Here is an 18,044-nt window from a genome sequence, read left to right on the forward strand (position 1 = left end):
TGAATTAAAATAATTTACCGAAATGAAAAATCAAATTTAAATATAATTTATATATCGATACTTATCTCAGTAGATATATATATATAATCTAAGACGTAGACCAGCGCTCCGCTCGAATTGTGTAAATTATTTTGCCTACTTTACAACATTAGTTTTATATATGTAGATTTCTACATGTGCCACGCACAGCATTATGTAAATATTTTTCATTTGAATTGCATATTAAATATTTTTCACTATATATTTTAGTAATAGCTGAAAATGTAAGTATATTTTACTGAACGACCATCAATTTCTTTGATTTTTTTAATTGTATTGAATGAAGGTAAAATATAGAATAAAAATGGGGTAGAATTGTAAAATCACCTAGAATATGAACACCTCACTTCTTTTCTCTCTCCTTCCTTGGTTGACACGTGAGTCTCTCCATCCACTGCCTCACCCCCTCTTGGTTGCTTCTCTCTCAACTCACTCTATTTTCCATTTTTATTATGTTTCAATGATCACCCCATTTTTTTAATTGGTTAGTTGGCCCAATTTACAGGGACTGGTAGATAAATAAAATTACAAATAAAAATGCAGAATATCATCATACTTCATCAATTTATGAAGTTATTATTAAATGTCAAATTCAGATATGTTGCTGTGCATAGTACGAGTGCATAAACTAGTAAAATATTATAAAACTATTTTATGATAATAAATGAAAACTGAAGAAGGAAAAAGAAAAAGCAAATGGCTAAGAGAGAAAGGAGAGAGGGAGAAGAGAGAGGCTGTGAAGAAAATAGCGGTGAAGTGATAAAATGGGTGGTTAAAAGAAATATAAAAGTTACTACTTTGTCTTTTTAACTCCTTCCAAATTTAAGCTGTTTGATTTTATAATTTCATTTTTAAAACTAGGCTTGTAGACCAATGCATTGCATGGACTCGATTAACAAAAATTCACTATAAAAATGCTAGTTACTTATAATATAAGAAATTGAATTTAATAATATCTGTTAATATGAATTTTATAGCTATAAACATACATAAGATGCGAAATTTGTTTCATGCTGAAAATACTTAATTTATTTAAGATTCTTTACTATTTTCACATTTACATAGTATTAATAGATTATATTTACTTTATATGTATGTTAGGATATTTGTGTTCTTCTGAAATGGACATCTGTAAAATGGTTTTTTAGGGTTTGCATTGGTGTTAGAAATCATCCTCAAAGCGTTTTGCTTGCAATTGCATAAGAATATTGGTGCTCTGGTGATGCTCGAGCTGCTCGGTTCATACGCACTTCTTGAATTATAGTAAGGAGAGTCGAATCGAGAGTGGTAGCTCATAGTCAGCTCCAACGTGGTCTTCACCGTGCCTTTGCTTGAAAGAAAAGGGATTGGATTTTGGGAATTAGGGTTCGATAATCAAAAGCTCGATTTTGGGAATTAGGGTTCAAAATTCAATTTTATGGGTCTTGCTTGTGAAGAGGCAAGCTCGGATTTGATTAAAACGGTGGCGTTTCAAGGCTGGTACGTGTTTGGGGTTTAAGAAACAATTTTATTGACGTTTTTTGGTCCAGTAATGCATCCACATCAGACTTTCGTTATATCTACTGATGTCGATGACCATTTTGATTGGCGGAAGGCAAATATTTATATTAAATTAATGACAAAATTAGTAAATGGAAAAAAAATTAATGATTGATGGATGCTTATCTATAATAAGCCGATCTGAGTAACATAGATTAGTCGGGGTCTATTAAATTTTTGGAATATGCACATCTCAGGAGAAAAAAAAAAGTGAAAAAATGCCGCGCGAAAGGAATCGTGCGAACGGTAACCGACAAACTGCAGATGTCCGCTGAACCTCAATGTTTCTCTTTCTTTTTTCTTTATTTTTTGGGGGCTGCAAAATGGAGCTCCAATACAATATTCGAGGTGTGGAACTGGGAAGAGAAGCAGGAGCTCCGAATGCCTACCCAGACAGAGAGAGAGAGAGAGAGACGTTCATCTACCCAGCTGAGGAGGTGGCGCAGCCCGCTGAGCTTCTTTGCTGTGGTGGGACCCGACAGCGGAAGCGCTCTGCGCGGAACTCACGTCGTGTCGGACCCTGATGTTCCTTTTCATGTCCGTTCTTGCACGAGGGGGGCAGCTGTCTCCCTGTTCTTGTGGGTGGCGATCAAGATCAAAATCTTGACTGGTCCTCGTCCTGGGCCTCGGCTGTTCCGCCCTTCTGTCTTCTTCTCTACTCGACCTCGGCTGCTCCTCGCCTCCCCGCTCTCTCTCTTCTTCAGCTCTTGCTGCCCTTGAGTTACTGCGCAACTGAATTGGAACCAAGAAAGGTGCTAAATCTTTTCATTCCTAGGGTTCTTGTTACTTGCATATCTCTATTCTGTCAATGTATTCGGGTCGATTCAAGCGAATCAAACCCCCGAATCTCAGGCCGCAGCCGCCGGCCCTTGTCTTGTCTCCATGCCTGCTCTTATGATATTTGCTATTAGATTGAACGCCGTGAGGAAAGCATGATAAGGCAAGAAGATATCTAGGAGAATGAATTAGGAAAGGCAAGGAAAAAAATGCATCTGAGGAAAAGGGGAATGAGTCACATTCGAATCTCAACAGATTTGCATGATTTGATCTCGTAAAGTTGTCTTCACTACTTACTAGTTGCTCTTGATTCGTCAAGATTAATTTGATGAATGCATTGTGCACGATCGGCATTCCGGGTTCATGGATAGTTGATGGTGACTTATTATTATCTCTCGTGGAGTAGTATGTGAAGTTGTGAACTATTAAAGACCTACCAATTTTGCTTGTAATGGGATTACATGTACACGTTGGCACGGGTATGGAATTTATATAGTTTAAAGTTCTTTGCTGCTGTAGTATAGGAAAATTTCAGGTGAAGCAACACTCTCGAATTTTACTGCAAAATGTAGCATCTGCTTTTTATTATTGTTTGTTCTGATATTACTTGCAAAACAGATAACTGATGAAACGTCAGTTGGTTTTTTCTTTTCTTGTATTCTTTTTGCGTTTGCAGATTCATCCCCCCCTATAGAGTATAAGGTGCTGGTTAAAGTTTACCTGTTCTGAGAATTCATGTTATGATTTGCAAAACCGATGGACATTGATAACCCCCATGAAGATAAAGAAAGCAGTGGACACGTTTCCCCAGTGAAAGAAAATGGCCATCTCCCACCAGTCTCACCGGATACCTCCGGTGAGGGTTTTCCATATGCGCCTGAGAACTTTCCTAACCCAGGAGACAACTGGAGGTGGAGGGTGGGGAAGAGAGTGGCCATTACAGGCAACTACTATCGCGATCGGTACCTCTATGCTCCCAAGAGTCTGAAACATCTTCTTCCTCGTAACAACTTGGGTGCAAATCATGGATTTGCAAGCAAGCCTGCAGTCGAACGCTTCATTAAGGCCGAATTTCCTGATGCTGATTTGAATGCGTTCTTTGCATCTTTCAGCTGGAAGATCCCTTCAAAGAAACTCCTGTTAGCAAATGGTGAGCCTTGACCCAAAATTTTTTCCTTATTGTCTTTCTTTTTCATTTTTCCTACATGTTAGCAAAGTCTTGGGTTCGAGAAAATTCACGCTGGGAGAGCTTTACCCCTTAGTGGGGTCAATCCGGTTCCACTGGATTAGTCAGGGCCCAATTGGGCTTTCAAATATCAGGATTCACACCGAAAAAATAATAATAATAATAATGAAATGTAGCATTTTCGATGTTGCTTTTATTCAAGTTTGAAAAGTGTGCACCATTAATGGAGTAAGGGGTTTGATTCTGTTTGAGAGATGGTTCTGAGAGGATACGAGTATTCTTTGTTCTACTCAAGACGTAGTGTTACTGTATGCAATATACATATGGTGGTATTGTAAACCAAATTTACTTCTTGGTCGTCCCCAGATTCTTTATAACTTAGAAAAGACTGAGCGTCTTCTAATTATTATTATTTTTGAAAAACTAATGGCATTTTATTACAGCTTAGGAATGTAGTTGCTCGTCTTTTTCTACATTTGCCCTGTATCATTCCGCTTTTATCTACATATATGTATTTTCTACCTGCTTGGAGTCATTCAATGTGGAACAATTTCTAATATTGCTTACCCTCTTTTTCCACATTGTCTCTCATGACATCAAAACTTATTCCTGGTCACTTTCATCTAATTCTATAGGTATTCCCGATCGGCATACTTTCTTCATTGTACCTTGCAAGGAGAACCCTGAGCCTTCCTCTTCAGATCCTGGCCCCGCCAGGTGTAAAGCCAAAAATAGGACATGCATCAGCTTAAGCTCTGAATCGGACCAAACAACTTTGCCATCAATGCCCTGTGATATCTGCTGTTCTGAACCAGGTTTTTGCCGAAACTGCTGTTGCATACTCTGTTCCAAGACTGTAGATTCCTCGCATGGTGGTTATAGTTTCATCAAGTGTGAGGCCTTGATTGGTGAGGAGAACTCCATCTGTGGTCACCTGGCCCACCTTAACTGCGGGCTCCGTGCTTACACAGCAGGAACTGTGGGTGGAAGTATTGGATTGGATGCGGAGTACTATTGCCGCCGCTGTGACTCGAGAACTGAACTGGTCTCCCATGTTACGAAGTTATATGAGACATGTAAGTCCATTGATTCTCAGGATGAGGTTGAGAAGGTCTTGAACATGGGAGTCTCTGTCCTTCAAGGTTCACAGAAAACAAGTGCAAAATTGCTTCTGAGCAACATATATTCCGCTCTCTCAAAGGTATGATGGATCTTCCCCCCCTCTTTCTCTTTCTTTCTTTTGGGTAAGCATATTGTATTCCTAGCTTCCGCCACTGCCCCAAATGACCATTACATTTGATGTTTTAATATCAGCTCAAGCGTGGGAATTCTCTTGAAGAAATCTGGAGAGGAGAGAACTGCTTAGGTAATCCATTTTGCACAGTTTATTTCTTTTTTTCTTTTCCTTTTTCCATTTTAGCTCCTTCATATTTTTTTCCTTTTACCATTTTTGGCTCTTTCATGTTATTCAAGTTGAAACACGTGGTATCTCCCACGTTTTTTTGTTTGTCCTGAGTTACTATGAATAAAAAAAGGGGGTTCAGGGCGGACGTAGATTATATTTCTGCATGTGTTGAAATATGTGAGATTATGATTGGATAATGACCGACGTAATAGGTGTTCTGCATTTTGTCAAGTAACATTTGCGAGGTCTAATACAAGTTAAATGGGAAAAGATCTATAGCCGAGCATATCTTTTGGGTGGATACTTTCAGTGGTTTTCTGCAAAGTAGAAACGTGCTTTTTGCTTTGTTTGTCGGTTTCCTTTCTTGTACGGAAATAACTGAACCTCTGTTGAAACTAACAGCATCCTCTCGCACTCTCTTTCTCTCTCTCTCTGTCTCATATAATTTGTTATAATCTGTCTCATATAATTTGTTTACAAGAGTATTTACCACACGATCTTCATTCCCTTCCTTGGATTGGATGCAGTTGTTCCCATCTCCAGCAATGGCAGTAATCGTACCCTGCCCATAAAGAATGGCAGTCCCTTTCCAGATGATTTGGAAAATGAGAATTTAGCCGATGCCGCTGAACAGATAGGAGAGCCATCAAATGAGTCCACCCCTTTTAGCGGTCAGATCCATTACCAGAAGCTCGCTACTGAGATAACTAGGGTCCTCCAGGCAATGAGACAGGCACAGGAGTCTGAGTACAAAATGGCAGAGGAAAGACTGCATGCTCAGAAGAATTACCTCCATAACCTGTACCAGCAGCTTGAGTACGAGATCTCTGAGCTAAGGGAACAAGGACTATCCAACGGCTCCAGAGGCTTGGTGAAGTCTGTGTCTAAAAGAAAGGATCAGATAAGGCGAGAGTACGAGAAACTCTTGGAGATGATGGAAGTGGCAAAGGGATTTGGAAGGACTTCGAAAGAGATTCTGAGGGAGCATTTCAGTTTGGGGTTGGAGGAAAACCATGCAGAGGTAATGGCTTTTCTTCAGAAAGCTGTTTGATTTGAACTCGGTGTGGTTTCATCCTTCCTGGGTATTGCTCTTGCTTGTTGAAGTTGTATACGAGCTGGGTTATGCTGCATCCAGAAATTTCACATATTAGTCTTGGATTAGATCGAGTTGTCAATATATTGAGGCTGTGGTAAGCTAGAAGTAGGAGTGGGAAAATAGAGGGAAGATAGTCGAGCGATGGACTTGTTGGATCAAGAAATTATAGTTCTCAGCTTCTAGTGGCAAGGCTATTCTCCTACCATGTATATGATGTGCTAGTGTTGGATAACTGCATTCGAACATTGATTCTTAGGCTAGGAACTGACGGATCGGAGTTGATCAGAGGTGACAGTTTTGATTCATTGACTGGGTTGCACCTCTTGTTTGTATAAGCATTGTTCATGAACTCCTTGTAATAGTAAGATAAAATGTGAATGATAGGGAGTAGTTTGCCCATTGAGTACCTGCTCCTCTGTTGTCTCTTGGCATCATTTTTGTTCGACCTAATCTGCCATGAAAAGGCAAGGTTGTGATGATACTCCTACAAGCATTCCGAAGCAAGCCCGAGCGAAAAAAAAGGTAGTTGTGGTGTAAAGAGGGGGTATACTGAGTATTATAGACCAGAAAAGCGACGACAGGGGACAATGCATTCCATGGTGAAGAGTATATTTTATGGTGAAGGCCGGGAGCATTTTGCGACTTTAACAGCAATGTGTTTTCGCTTCGTGAGATCACGAAATATCAATTCAAACGATACCTTTGATTACCTGTCGAGATCTAATCCATATCAGCAGGCAGAGGCGGAGAGATTGAGAGATGAGACAATTAGAGTAAGAATCCAACCAGAAAGAGGTGAAATTTCTACCAAGGATGTCCGGGATACATCATCATATATCTCAAGGGAAGATAAATAAATGGCCGTTGTTACGTGTTCCTGTGCAGTTACCAAACGTAAAAGAAATCGACACTGCATATGTTCGTGAAGACAATATAAAACTGGAGCATGCTATCGATTTATATATGCTGCATCTAATATATGTAAAGCTCTGTGCGGGCTCCAATTTTTTTTTTTTTTAAAAAAAGTTATCATATCTGTGTATAAACACAGCTGAATTAACGTGAAGTTTTGGTCCGTGTTCCAATTCAAAAGAGATAAGGGAAGCAAAACGATGGAATATCTGAAATCTTCTGTAGCAGACAGATGAGGGAACATCAAGCATTAATTATTACCCATGTAAAATGAAACATCAAGCATTATATAAAGATAATGATTTCTGGCCCCGCTATGTAAAGGAGCGAATGGGGAGAACAGATTTCATCCAATTATAAGAATATTCGCTTGAAAATCCTTAATTATGAGAGTTTCACATTTTAATGGACTGACTCGGCTCGAGCTGAATTAGTTAGGGCCGTTAGACTTCTGAATACTAGCGAACACACTGAAAAAAAAAAAGTGTAACAAAATAAACAATAATAACATAAAAAAATTCAGTCAAAAATTAAATGATATGTAGAATATTATCTTATTGATTTTTTTTTTGTAATTATCAAGTTAAACTTTATTGATTTTCTTAACTATTAAGTAAAATTTTGGATCAATTCAACAATAATTAATAACATTACTATAATCTATACAAATATTGATCAATACAGTAGATAATGAGATGAGTATATGCCGAGAATATTCGTCTATACGGTTGATAATTTGGCGAGTATCTGCGGAGAATGTTTATTTGGAAGATTCTTGTTGGGCGAAAAGAAGCTCTTCATCGTAGGAGCCACTGTTAATAATAATAATAATAACAACGACAACGAATATTAATATTCTTTAAATTTTTTCTATCCGTTCTATTTATTAATAATGATAATAACAACATTGAATATTACAGGAGCAAAGAGCGATCGATCATGAGTTAGGATTTACCAAAAACGCTAATGTAAAATCTCAACATAGCTCGAATAGAAGGCTCCCCTAGGAGGAGCCTGGTTATATATATATATATTTGGGATATTGAAATGGTCAATTGATTTTTTTTTTAGGTAATCGGTACCTATAAATAGAGGCATATATCAAGACTATACTTGTCCTTTTATTCCCCTTTTTAATGTTCTTATAATCCTTCGTTCTCTCAAAAAAATTCCTTTTTTTTTACTCGTGAAACTTAAGGATTCATTCATAACATGTAAAAATTACATAATAAGAGTACAAGTTAGAAACAAGATTACAAGATAAAAAATAATCGGATCCTCCCAAACATATTACACAGAAGAATTGAGGTGAAAAGCAAAGTAATAGTTATCCGAGATTCCGATAAAAATTCTCTGTCTCGCACATGGACCCCAATAAACTAGGGAAGGATCCTCAAGCCATATATCCATGTAAAAATCAGCCATATGATTCCAAGATTCTGAAAAGACCTCAAAATCATAGCAAAGTAGGGGGTCTTGAACTGCAATTGAGTGCTAAAAACCAATCATGGAGGCGGGCCACCAAATCAGGCCAAAAGTCCAGGGCGAGGAACGTAACAAATGCCGACTAATCCAGCCAGTAGCATACCAGGAGCCGACCAATTCGGCATGCCGGGGAAGGCACTTGTAACAAGAGAGACAAAAGAGGAAGAGGCCGAGACATTTCGACCAGAGGCCTCCTTGCCACCCATAATCCATTCGGATCCAAATCGGTCTAAAATGGGCCGAATCCAAACAGACCCGATCGGGTCGTGTCCAACCCGACCCGAACTGGGTCGAAGCCAACTCGGCCCGGCCCAAACTCTACCAGATCTAGATGAGCATAGGGCGTCTCTCAGCGGAAGCATGGAAGTAGCAGTAGAATTGAAAGCAGAGGAGCAGCAATTCGGCCTCCTCCAGTGCAGTAATCGTATGTGATGCGGCAGAAGACGTTGCAAATCGGTACATTGAGAAAAACAAGTTCTAACGACCCTATCTCGAGGGAAACGGCCTTCAGAGCACAACTCACGGCCTTTGGCCGTGTAAAAAAAGAGATTTAGGCCTAATTTTATTGTTTAGGGTCTCAAACGAGTATTTTTATGTTATTTGGGCATTTTTGCAATTTTAGGAAAAGTTTATGTCTTTCATGTAATTTAGGCGTTTTAATTCCTATTTAAGCATTGTAAAACCCTAGGGTTAAAGACAATTGTTTTGATCAATCAATAAAAATTGGAGCTTTTGTACTCTTTGCCCAATTCTCGGATTTGATTCGAGTTTGATGCCAATTTTTTAGGAATTCGAAGAATCAATAAGGATTGAAGGTCGTAGTTCTAGTATTCTGAGAAATCAACGGTTCTGTGACAAGTTCTGTGCGTGTACGCTGCATCAGTTGATATTAGAGACAGGTTCGTTCTTGGATCAACGATGCCGCCCCGAAGAACGGCTAATCAATGTTGTGTTGCGGAGGAGGATGAACTGGATTAGAGGATCGAGCAGATCATTGATATTCGGCTGGTGGTGGTGCTAGAGCGTAGCTTGGACGTGGTTGTGGATCGCCTAGGCGAGAAGATGGGGGCGCTGATGGAGACCCGACAGGAGGTCGACCCTGGGCGCGGCCGAGTCCCTAATTCAACTACAAACTTAGAGGAAATCGAGTATGATTCCAATTCTGAAAGGGGCGCGACTTTATTTTCCGAAGAGGATCCGTCTGATGAAGCATTTTTTGTAGCTGGAGGCGACGGAGAGGCTGAGTACCATGAGGATGACAACCTTTTCATCGCGATTGTGTTTCTGAATTGAGTGACAATTCATTTACGCGTCAAGTCAACCGACGAAATCAAGATCTACTAATGAGAAGTTTCAGTTTCATGCCAGTATATCACATCGAAAACATATCATATGATGAGGCCAATCCCGTTTTCAATATACATCCAGATGAAGATCAAGAAGAAATTACAGAATTTGTATTTGATGATCAATGAAAATCAACGTTCGTTGTCAACAAATCCGTATTAAATGATATTGGAGGTGATAAACTTTTTCATTATTGTGCTCAGATTGAAGATATTTTAAATAAAGAAATTTCTAATGCAAAGAAAGATGCATGGATGCTTACGGTGCCGATTTCAGAGGTTATTCAGTCGCCAAAGTTGGTCGAAGTGCACGTGACTTGATCAAGAAAGCAAATATTTAGTGAAAGTGTTTATTGGCTAAGAAGTGTACCGAATTATATGTACGAAAAATTAAGAAAAAGAGTTCGCAAATAGAAGAAGACATTCAAGTAGCAAGTGAGAAAGCAGCAGAATGGTATTAATCTTTCTATTCGTGAAGATCAAGGTGATAGTTCGGACGATGACAATTCGAGGGTAAATTCTCTCCATCCATGGGAGAATGATGCGGCAGAAGACATTGCAAATCGATACTTAGAGAAAAACAAATTCTGACGACCCTGTCTCGAGGGAAACGGCCTCCAGAGCACAACTCACGGCCATGAAAGACGAGATTTAGACTGAATTCCATCGTTTAGGGTTTCAAACGAGCATTTTTATGTTATTTGGACGTTTTTATAATTTCAAAAAAAGTTTATGTCTTTCATGTAATTTAGACGTTTTAATTTCTATTTAAGCATTATAAAACACTAGGGTTAAAGACAATTGTTTTGATCAATCAATTGGAGCTTTCGTGCTATTTGCCCAATTCTCGAATTTAATTCGAGTTTGATGCCAATTTTCTAGGAATTCGAAGAATTAATAGGGATTGAAGGTCGTAGTTCCGGTATTCTGCGGAATCAACAGTTCTATGCGTGCACGCTGCGTCAATATAGAGCTTCCAGACCACCATATCTAGCATCAAGCATCCACCAACGTCAAAGTCTTCATGGCAAGAGCTCACCATAACAAAACACCATGTCGCAGGTAGGAAATTGCGATGGACCTCGGCAAAATCCAATAGAGAGATTCGATTGTGAAAGGCTGGAGGAGCAGCGTGGGGAGGAGGCGAACCAGCCGAAGAAGTAGAAGTTGCCACTGGGAGGAGGGGAAGGAAGAGGAAACGCTGGAAGGAGGGAAGAGAAGAGGAGCGAACAAGACCACTCGGCAAAAGCCACCGACAAGGCAGTGGAAGGGAGAAGATCGATCACAGGTGAGTAGGATGGTGGGCTCTTCTCATCGGGAGCGCATGCAGGTAGCCGACGCGCGTGGTCGGAGCCGCAAGCATCGCCTGGAGAGGCAAATCTGATCCCTATATAAGGTCCTCTACAATCATCTCGATTATTAGATATTTAGGCGGTCTTATTTCAATTGCCCAAATCGAGGAGTTGTTAACCATTCTGATACCATATACTTCATGGCACAAACTCCTAAGCACAAACAAGATGGTTGGAAAGCAAGCGACCTTGGTTTAGGGGTAGCCCCCCGATCCAAGGTCAATGGCAACTTCAAATGCCACCACCAACCTAAGTCAGAGAGTGGTAGCCATGAGCAAGGTCCTCGCCATCCCCTTACTCTAGCGGCTCTTCAATTTTTTTTTTCATATTCTTCTTATAAAAAGTACTCACGGTTTGACTAACCGTGATTGATGATAGAGATTTAAAATTTTATTAACAAAATAAATTTGATTTGGTTCGACATTTTTCGAGTGGATCCAATTGAGAAATTATTAAGGACAGGGTTTCTGGGCCCGACACAGAGTGGGCTACACAGGTCCACCCGTCCCAGTAAGTTGCGAAGCTCAGTTGGCCTGAGTAAGGCATGGCTGTGCCTTGGGCACCATGTAATTCGAGATTGCGTTCTTGATTTATAGACTGAGAATATATCGAGAATCACTCCAAGTAAGGCAACACATATGTTTATGATTTGATATAAATACTGAGGTACATTAACTATTTATAGATTATGCACCATTTGCTCTCGCAAGAATTCTGATTGAATTGAGCATCGGAGAAGGAAGTCATGCCACCATCCCATCCTCCCATTTTACAGATTGTTTGAGAATATAAGGACTTTAAGTGAATTCAACTCAATTCACGGATCCGTAACTAAAATAAATCCCAAGAGAATCAATGCGATGCCAACTTCTTGGCTCTATCATTTCATTAAAATGAATTATCAAACTTCTTCTCAATCGATCATGACTTAATGTGGGATTTATTACTTTTATTTATTTTATTTCGTTTGAAATTATTTAAAACCGGTTCGGTCCTATTAACCGAACCAAACATACAAACATAACAAGCAGCTGACGCAACTTCTTTTGGGCAAATGAAGCAGAACTCCTCGTTCAAGAACCGAATCGGACGGTTCGCCGTGCATGCTCGCATCATATGATTAAAGTCCTAAGTGGGAAAACCGACCGGAGCTCCGACAATTAGCCCAGACAGAGCGGCTGAAGATGCGGGGCACGCGCAGCCTTCCGAGCTTCTTGCTGTATGGGAGCCGACCGAGGAAGCGCCCCGCGAGGAACACACGTCGTAATGGACTGTGATGTTCCTCTTCTTGGTGGACGGCTTGGACCTTCACGGCGGTTCTTGAACCAGAGGGCGCCGGGCAGCAGTCTCCCTTGCTCCCCTCTCCTCGATCGGCAAAGAGAAGGGTTCCGGCGTGGACCTCAGAATCAAGAGGAAAGTGAGAGATGCCCAATTGAAAGGGTCTGGCCGAATTCTTGCTGCCCCTACAAAAAAAGAAGGTGATAATTTTCATTTCTGGGGTGGGGTTCCTTTTACATGCATATCTCTGGCTTTGGCGTAGTTAGTGAATGCTATGAATTCTCTCGATGCATTTGGGTTTTGATCAAACGAGCCCCCGAATCTTGGGGGGCAGCTCCCTGCGTTGCCCCCTTTCTTGTCTCCATTCCTGCCCGAATGGAAGTCATTTGATTGGAACACCCGATGCTTAAATTGAACGCTGTCATGCATGTATGTATAAGGTTGGGAGAATGAATTAGGACAAGGGAAATGATTAAATTCTGATTTCAGAAGATTGGCATGATCTGATCTCGTAAGGATATCTCTAGTAGTTGGTCTTACTTCGTCGAAGTTAACACGATGAATGCATTGTGCATGTTCGATATTCCAGGTTTTTGGATAAGTAGATAGTTGCTCCTACAGATAGGGAATTTATATAGTGTCGTGGTGTAAGAAAATATCTGGTGAGGCAACCGTCTCGGAAGACGGTAAAAGAATCTAGCATCTGCTCTATATTTTTGCTCGTTTTCTGTGTGTGCAGTTTTGTGATCGTGCTACCCGCCTATAGAGTATAAGGTGCTCGGTAAAGTTGACCTGTTCCGACAACTCATGGTATGACGTGAAAATGGACGTTGATAACCCTTATGATGACAACGAAAACTACAAAAATGATTCCCCGATGAAAGAAAATGGCAATCTCCAAGCAGTCTTGCCAGATACCTCTGGTGAAGGTTTTCCTTATGCGCCTGAGAACTTTCCTAACCCAGGAGACAATTGGAGGTGGAGGGTGGGGAAGAGAGTCGCCGTTACAGGCCACTACCTCGATCGGTACCTTTATGCTCCGAAAAGTCTGAAACATCATCTTCTTCAGAGCAAGTTGGGTGCAAATTATGTGTTTCCAAGCAAGCTTTCGCTCCAACGCTTCATTAGGGCCGAATTTCCTGATGCTGACGTGGAGGCATTCTTCGCATCTTTCAGCTGGAAGATCCCCTCAAAGAAGCTCCAGTTAGCAGACGGTGAGCCTTGACCCAACAAAAATTTCTTATTATTTCTTTCTTCTTGGTGTGGCCAATGATGTACAATAAAAAAGAAATGCAAGGCAACATTTCCGTTCCTGCTTTTATTTAATTTGAAAAGCACGAACTGTTAATGGAGTATGGGGTTTGGCTTTTGTTTGAGGAATGGTTACTTTCTGAGAGGATGCCAGCATGCTTTGTTTTGCATGAAACCTTCACTGTGAGCAGTAATTATGTACAGTGGTATTAAAAACAAAATTAAATCTTTGGTTGTCAAACACAAAATTATTCTCCGTGTTTCCCATGAAATCACCATATTCCACCAACTTTATAATTTAGGAGAGATCGTGCATGCTTCCAGTGATATGACATTTTATTACAGCTTAGGAAGCAGTTGTTCTTCCTTTGTAATATCGGTCCTGTATTGTCCCAATTCTTTCATGTCTGCAGACTATGTATTGTATATTTTCAACCTACTGGTCAATCAATGCTGATTCCTGTCTGACTTAAGGATTGCAAGATTAGGAACAATTTCAAATGTTGCTTGCCCTCTTTTTCCTCAATATCTCCATCATTACCTCAAAACTTATTCTCGTCCAACTGTGTTCTAATTCTACAGGTATTACTGATCCGGGTAGTTTCCTCGTTGTACCTCACCATGAGAGCCCTGAACCTTCTTCTTCAGATCCTGGCCCCACGGGCTGTAAAGCCCATAACAGGACATGCGTCAGCTTAATATCTAAATCGGGCCAAACAACTTTACCATCAATGCCCTGTGACATCTGCTGTTCTGAACCAGGTTTTTGCCGCGACTGCTGTTGCATACTCTGTTCCAAGACTGTAGATTCCTCGCATGGAGGTTATAGTTTCATCAGGTGTGAGGCCTTGACTGGTGAAGAGAATTCCATTTGTGGCCACATAGCCCACATCAACTGTGGGCTCCGCACTTACATGGCAGGAACTGTGGGTGGAAGCATTGGATTGGATGCGGAGTACTATTGTCGCCGCTGTGATTCGAGAACAGAACTGGTGTCCCATGTTACAAAGTTATTGGAGACATGTAAGTCCATTTATTCTCGGGATGAGTTAGAGAAGGTCTTGAACTTGGGACTCTCCATCCTATGTGGTTCACAGCAGACAAGTGCAAAGTTGCTTATGAGCAGCATTTATTCTGCTCTCTCAAAGGTAATAAGGTAGATTTATTGTTTTCTTTTCGTTTTGGGAAGCATATTATATGCTTCAATTCGGCAAATGCCCCTAATGACCTATACATACAATGTTTTCTCCTCAGCTCAAGCGCGGGAATTCTCTTGAACAAATCTGGGGAGGAGATGACACCTCAGGTAGTCCAATATTGCAAAGTTTCTTTCTTTCTTTTTTCTCTTCTTTTTCCCTTTTCCATTTTGGCTCCTTATGCTTTTCTCGTTTTATCATTTATGGCTCTTTCATGTTGTTCGAGTTGCAACACGCTATATTTCCCAAACAAGACAAAAAAGGGGGTTTAGTGCATAACGTAGATCAAATTTCTCAGTGTGTAAGAATGGTCGTGGCCATTTTGTTGAAACATGATTTCAAGCTCAATGAATTCTAATGCAAAAGGATCAGTTGGATGATAACTAATATAAAAATTGTCTTTCAGCATTTTGTCAAAAGATATTTACGAGGTCAAATACAAGTTAAATGCAAAGATCTACAGTTGAACATATCTTTTGAGGATTCTAACTGGTATTTTCTGCAGAATAGAAACATGCTCTTGTTTTGTTTTCTAGTTTCCTTTCTTGTACGAGAATTACTGAACCAGCTTTGAAACTGGCAATATGCTCTCTATTTTCTCTCTTTCACTCTCGCATATAACTTTTTGGTACCCATAGCTATGAGACACGCGGAGCTTTTATCGTCTTAAGAGTATTTACTATATGATCTTCATTCCCTTCCCTGGATTGGATGCAGTTGTTCCCATCTCCTGCAATGGTAGTAATCCTACCCTGCCAATAAAAAATGGCAGTCCTTGTCAGGAAGATTCAGAAAACAATAATTTAGCAGGTGCCACCAAACAGATAAGAGAGCCATCAAATGACTCCAACTCTTTGAGCAGTCAGATCCATTACCAGAAGCTCGATAGTGAGATAACTAGGGTACTCCAGGCAATGAAACAAGCACAGGAGTCTGAGTACAAAATGGCAGAGGAACGACTGCATGCTCAGAAGAATTACCTATATAACCTGTACCAGCAGCTTGATCTTGAATACGAGATCTCTAAGCTGAGGGAGCAAGGATTATCCTCCAGTGGCTTGGTGAACTCTGTGTCGAAAAGAAAGGATCAGATAAAGCGAGAGTACCAGAAACTCTTGGAGATGATGGAAGTAGCAAAGGGATTCGGAAAGACTTCAAAGGAGATTCTGAGAGAGCATTTCGGTTTGGGGTTGGAGGAAAACCATGCAGAGGTATTGGCTTTTCTTAGTAACGCTGTTTGATATGAACTTGGTCTGGTTACATCCATCCTGTGGATTCCTGTTGCTTGTAGCTGGGTTGTGCTGTGTTCAGAAATTTCAAATTCCAGTCTTGGACTTGATCAAGTTTTTGGTGATCAATGGCCTGGTAAGCTGGAGGTAGTTGTGGTAGTAGAGGAAGATAGTCGAACGATGGACTCGTTGAATCAAGAAAATATAGTTCTCATCTACTAGTTGCATGGTCATCCCCCTATAGCCCCCTTATAGCTATAATGAATATGTTCTAGTGGTGGACAACTACATAGGAACATTTTTTCTTAAGTTAGAAACTGACCGACAGTTCTAATTCACTTACTAGGTTGCACCCCTTGTTTGTGTAAGCATTGTTCATGCACTGCTTGTAACAGTGAGGGAAAATGTGGTAGGGAAGCCTCTTGATGTGGATTGATTTGCCTACGACTTGTCCTTTGTTTCTTAACTCCGGATTTTAGGACCATCGTCTTGACATAATATTCGTCTGACCAAATTTTCATGAAATGCAAGGTGTTGTGAAACTGCCATCGTCTTGATAGAATGTCTTGACAGAATGTTTATAAGAGAATTTGTGAATTCGTTATGGGGTCAGTCTCACTTTCATGCATTTTGGTTAGGCCAAGTGACTTAATAATATTCATAGAATATTAGCTCTGAGTCTGGCGGGCAGGGTTGGTTCCCCACTCATGGGACCTGCCCTCTTTATTTTATTTTATTTCCTAAACATTTTTTGAAGTATATAAACTTTTCTTCTTGATGTGCACCACCTAGTATTGTATAAAACATATAAAATCGTGCATCACCAAGTATTCGAAATTGTATAATGGATCCGACTAATCGTATTCGAGTGAGATCGGCTTATTAAAGGATCAAACTCTACCGGTAATAAAGTTTTTCAAATCACAAGATTCGTATACGAGATCTTATTATTTATATATATAAAAAAGGTTTGAAGTTAAAAAAATTTCGGGAGATATCCATTTTCCTAAAGAAACTGATAAGATATCTTGACACAGTGGTATCTTGATACCACCAAGAACAAGAAAAACAAATTCTAACGAATCAAAAAATTGAAAATTTGGATATATGTCCAAAAGATTGCTTCTACTAAAAAAAATTATTTTGTTTCAGTTCGACTCGTGGTGACAGGTGATATAACATATGATATAGGAGACGGTATCATTTAGTAATACTCTTTCCCCCGCATTTGTTCTAAGAAAAGGATAATATGTAATTTTGAGTTGTCGATTATATTTTTTTATGGAAATGGGAGTGAACGCATACCGAATCACCTAAAGACAATCCACATTAAATGATAAAAGGACTTTTATTTTAGTAACCAGTAAAAAGACTTTTAATTTATCATAAGTTTAAATAGTATCTTTTTTTGATATAAAGTTACGCCAGACTAATTGACTCAGGCTAATTCTCGTTTGGATATTGACTCGGTTGTATAACGAGATGCTTTTTATCAATATCGAGCCCCTCTTGCAAGTAAAGTTCGTCTACGTAGAATTAGGGGCATACCAAAGGTATATTATATTGCAATCATAGTTCTCTAATTATGAATATTAAAAATAAAAATGAAAATTACCAGGAGAAATATTAACTTTTATACCATATGAAATATTAAATAGTATAATATTTTAAAAATCTAAATTATTTACTATCAACTAAGAATTCATAATTTTTTTACATAAATAATATTATTATTTGTTTTAGTTTATATTGATTATTACACAAACTAATATAATAAGTTAAAAAAATTTCCAACTCTTAAAAACCAAAAGATTTTTGAAAATTTTTTCAATCCGCGACGTCGCATGAATGTTGCACCCCAGTAATATTTATATTTATGTAGTAGCTAGAAGCATATATTTGTTGACGGGGAAAAAGATAAGAAAAGAACAAAGTCTTGGTAAGTAATGAATT

At 39.6% G+C, this 18,044-nt stretch overlaps 1 protein-coding gene across 3 annotated transcripts; it reads left to right on the forward strand.

Moving 5' to 3' along the window:
- The first annotated feature begins 1,888 nt into the window (after nt 1-1,888).
- Nucleotides 1,889-16,639, forward strand: LOC116207231 (protein TITANIA-like). 3 transcript variants are annotated; one of them, XM_031540130.1, is made up of 5 exons: nt 1,889-2,330; nt 3,032-3,505; nt 4,177-4,742; nt 14,921-14,972; nt 15,580-16,639. In XM_031540130.1, the coding sequence occupies exons 2-5, from the start codon at nt 3,112-3,114 to the stop codon at nt 16,101-16,103; spliced, it is 1,536 nt and encodes a 511-aa protein (XP_031395990.1). In that variant the 5' UTR covers nt 1,889-2,330; nt 3,032-3,111; the 3' UTR covers nt 16,104-16,639. The 3 variants fall into 3 exon arrangements, with proteins under 3 accessions (XP_031395990.1, XP_031395989.1, XP_031395991.1); XM_031540129.1 differs by lacking the exons at nt 14,921-14,972; nt 15,580-16,639 and adding exons at nt 4,856-4,907; nt 5,474-6,473 and having other exon boundaries at nt 1,890-2,330; XM_031540131.1 differs by lacking the exons at nt 1,889-2,330; nt 3,032-3,505; nt 4,177-4,742 and adding exons at nt 12,191-12,615; nt 13,155-13,629; nt 14,249-14,814.
- Nucleotides 16,640-18,044: the final 1,405 nt, after the last annotated feature.

This window comes from Punica granatum, chromosome 5 (genome assembly GCF_007655135.1).
Source record: "Punica granatum isolate Tunisia-2019 chromosome 5, ASM765513v2, whole genome shotgun sequence".
NCBI classification, from domain to species: Eukaryota; Viridiplantae; Streptophyta; class Magnoliopsida; order Myrtales; family Lythraceae; genus Punica; species Punica granatum.

What these genes read in the sequence shown, in the direction of transcription:
- LOC116207231 (XM_031540130.1), top strand. Translation starts at nt 3,112, where the DNA reads ATGGACATTGATAACCCCCATGAAGATAAAGAAAGCAGTGGACACGTT. An exon ending in TATATTCCGCTCTCTCAAAG is followed by an intron (nt 4,743 to 14,920) that starts GTATGATGGATC and finishes TTTTCTCCTCAG; the next exon opens with CTCAAGCGCGGGAATTCTCT. An exon ending in GGGAGGAGATGACACCTCAG is followed by an intron (nt 14,973 to 15,579) that starts GTAGTCCAATAT and finishes GATTGGATGCAG; the next exon opens with TTGTTCCCATCTCCTGCAAT.